Source organism: Palaemon carinicauda, chromosome 13 (assembly GCF_036898095.1).
Source record: "Palaemon carinicauda isolate YSFRI2023 chromosome 13, ASM3689809v2, whole genome shotgun sequence".
NCBI classification, from domain to species: domain Eukaryota; kingdom Metazoa; phylum Arthropoda; class Malacostraca; order Decapoda; family Palaemonidae; genus Palaemon; species Palaemon carinicauda.
The window spans coordinates 117,654,333-117,656,832 of NC_090737.1; the positions used below are offsets into that span (position 1 = coordinate 117,654,333).

The window sequence follows — 2,500 nt, forward strand, 5'->3', positions numbered from 1 at the left end:
TTGAAAGAGGAGCTAATTCTTTTCATATTCAGTAACAGCGGTTACGCATAATGAGAAACTGTAAGAAAAGTTAGTCCTTAATGATGTCATTAAGGAATCTGAAATATGAAACCTACTGAAAGAAAGGACTTTTTTTGGGTTAACCATTATAAGATTCAGGTATGGCTCATAACACTCATCATTTTAGCTTTGAAGTATTGATGTTAAATTATTTAAAATTACCATTCATGGTAATTTTAAGAATAGAAATTATTTGTCGGATCAATAATGAACTATATAGAAATATATAAAACATGAATTATTATAATCAAATATAGGCTTATACAGACATATACTTACACACACACACACACACACACACACACACACACACACACACACACACACACACACACACACACACATATATATATATATATATATATATATATATATATATATATATATATATATATATATATATATATATATATATATATATATATATATATATATATTCATTAATTATAATCTTGATACAAGTAAAACGGTAGCAAAGCCTTACCTAAGAAGGTGCGAATCCTCACAGAAAGCTCATGGACGTTGAAAAGCACATGCTATCATGGAAACTCCATCTTTAATCTATTTAGAGCAAAACTTTAAGAAAGAGCATCTTCGGGACTTGAAATAATCTTCACAGAGCTTCTGTAACGATTTCGCAACTCTTTCGAAACGAAATCATTATTTTTCAGAAACAACAAAATTCTGTCTTGTCTTTCTCGTAATGTTTCTTACATTTTCATCAGTGCCTCGTCGCTCTGCGGGGACCCGGCCTCCCTCTTGATAGCATTAGCAGAATGTCAGTGAAACAGAAAACAAATATCCTTTGCCATGTAAGTTTCTTATGTAATAAAAGGCGAATGAAGAGAAAGAACTTCCCCGAGTTCTCAATTCCTTGGAGAATGGAGGATATTTTTCTATACTTCAAAGGGATATAAAAGAAACGCATTGTTGTTTGAAGGACTTTTCTTCTTTTGGTGTCTTGGGAAGCCTAACTTCATTGCCTTTTCAGTTTTACTTTTATTCTTTTCCTTCATTCTTTTTTTATCTAATAACGTTAAACTTAAGAGTATCCTCAAAACACAAAAAGTCGAGGGTCGACGTTTCTTTCACGTTCTGAATCAATAGACACCAGTGTTCTCCTGTCGTAGTATGGGCCTTTGTAGATCATGTAGTACTGAGAACCCTTCTAAGGGATATGGATTTTTTTTATGCGCAACATTTTTACGGATCGTGAAGGATGAAGACTCGAGAGGGTGATGGAGTTTTTCTCAGAAGCATTGGAAAAGCTATTGTTTAGATGAGTACCCTATCAAGTCCAGAATGCATCACAAGCTATTGCAGAGATACAGCGTGTTTGAGCAAGGTTCTTTTATCCTTTTCATAAGCGTTCTTCTATATCATATTACTTCATAACACTAGCATTCAATGTACATTTTACTTATACATAGTTACACAAACTACCTTTTTCTATTAGAGTTCTCTGCATCTCTTCATTTACAAGCTTGTTGATCCTACCACTTATCAGAAAGCGACACCCATGACTCTGTTTGTACACTCAATGGGTAAACCTGAGATCCCCCTTCGGTAAACATGCCGGGTGGGCTGCCTCAATATTCTCTTTGGAGGGGACTTCTCCTTCGGGGTAGCATCGCATCCGATGGAGAAGAAGGACCAAGCTTTTCGAAACTGAGATCTCCTGTTCTGGAGATCGTCTGTTATCCTCTTCTTAGGCGCAGCCATTGGAGGCGGGGATGGCGTCGAAGGAGAAGAGAAAGAGCTCACAGGTGATGGACAAGAGCGTCTTCCTTCGACTGGTTTGTGTAACGATAATGTGTGTGGCGGCGTTTCTACTTCTAGTTGATCTCTGCTGGCAATTCTTAATATATGACTTTTATTACCATCAATGGTTAAGGAACTTCGATGCCAGTTCTTCAGCCGCTCGGCATTTGCTGTTTGACGGCTTTCGATGCGCGGTGGGACAGGACAACTGACGCTTTTTGGGAAAACCGTAATCCGTGATCCACGACGGGCGTGGATGCCGTGAATAGAGCAATTTTCGTTTATCACCCTCGGAAGATCTTGGTAGCGTTCTCGAGAGCGATCATCTTCCTCCGGACGAAGTGGTTTAGGCTCAGGTTTGCAAGGCATAGGGATCCAAGTGTCATCACTGTACATCTGTGGGCAGGGAGTTAACAGAGGTGCCGCATCGCCATGAAGCTTCTGGAAAAATGACCTCCTTTCCGAGTTGCGGGGTGGCTGACTTCGATGAGACGCGCGGGAAATAACTTTCTTGGGCAGTAAGCATTTGATCCCCGGACTTCGACTTCGCGGTGGCTGGAAACAAGCCGGTGGACTGGCTAGTGAAGGAGCGGGTCGCGGCAAGCCATTGTTGGTCTGGCTAGCTGCCATGAGCTTTGCCACTGGGCACCGCTGGGCATGCATGGCTCAATGCCTCGTG

At 40.2% G+C, this 2,500-nt stretch overlaps 1 protein-coding gene across 1 annotated transcript in view; it reads right to left on the reverse strand.

Annotated features, from left to right (window-relative positions):
* LOC137652035 (uncharacterized) overlaps positions 1 to 2,500 on the reverse strand; it is a 59,181-nt gene that overhangs the window by 29,228 nt on the left and 27,453 nt on the right. Inside the window, exon 2 of the mRNA XM_068385254.1 lies at positions 545 to 2,500. This exon is cut by the window's right edge and continues 37 nt beyond it. Within this exon, the coding sequence (XP_068241355.1) occupies positions 1,564 to 2,484 (921 nt within the window). The 5' untranslated portion in view covers positions 2,485 to 2,500 and the 3' untranslated portion in view covers positions 545 to 1,563. The remainder of the gene's footprint in view (positions 1 to 544) is intronic.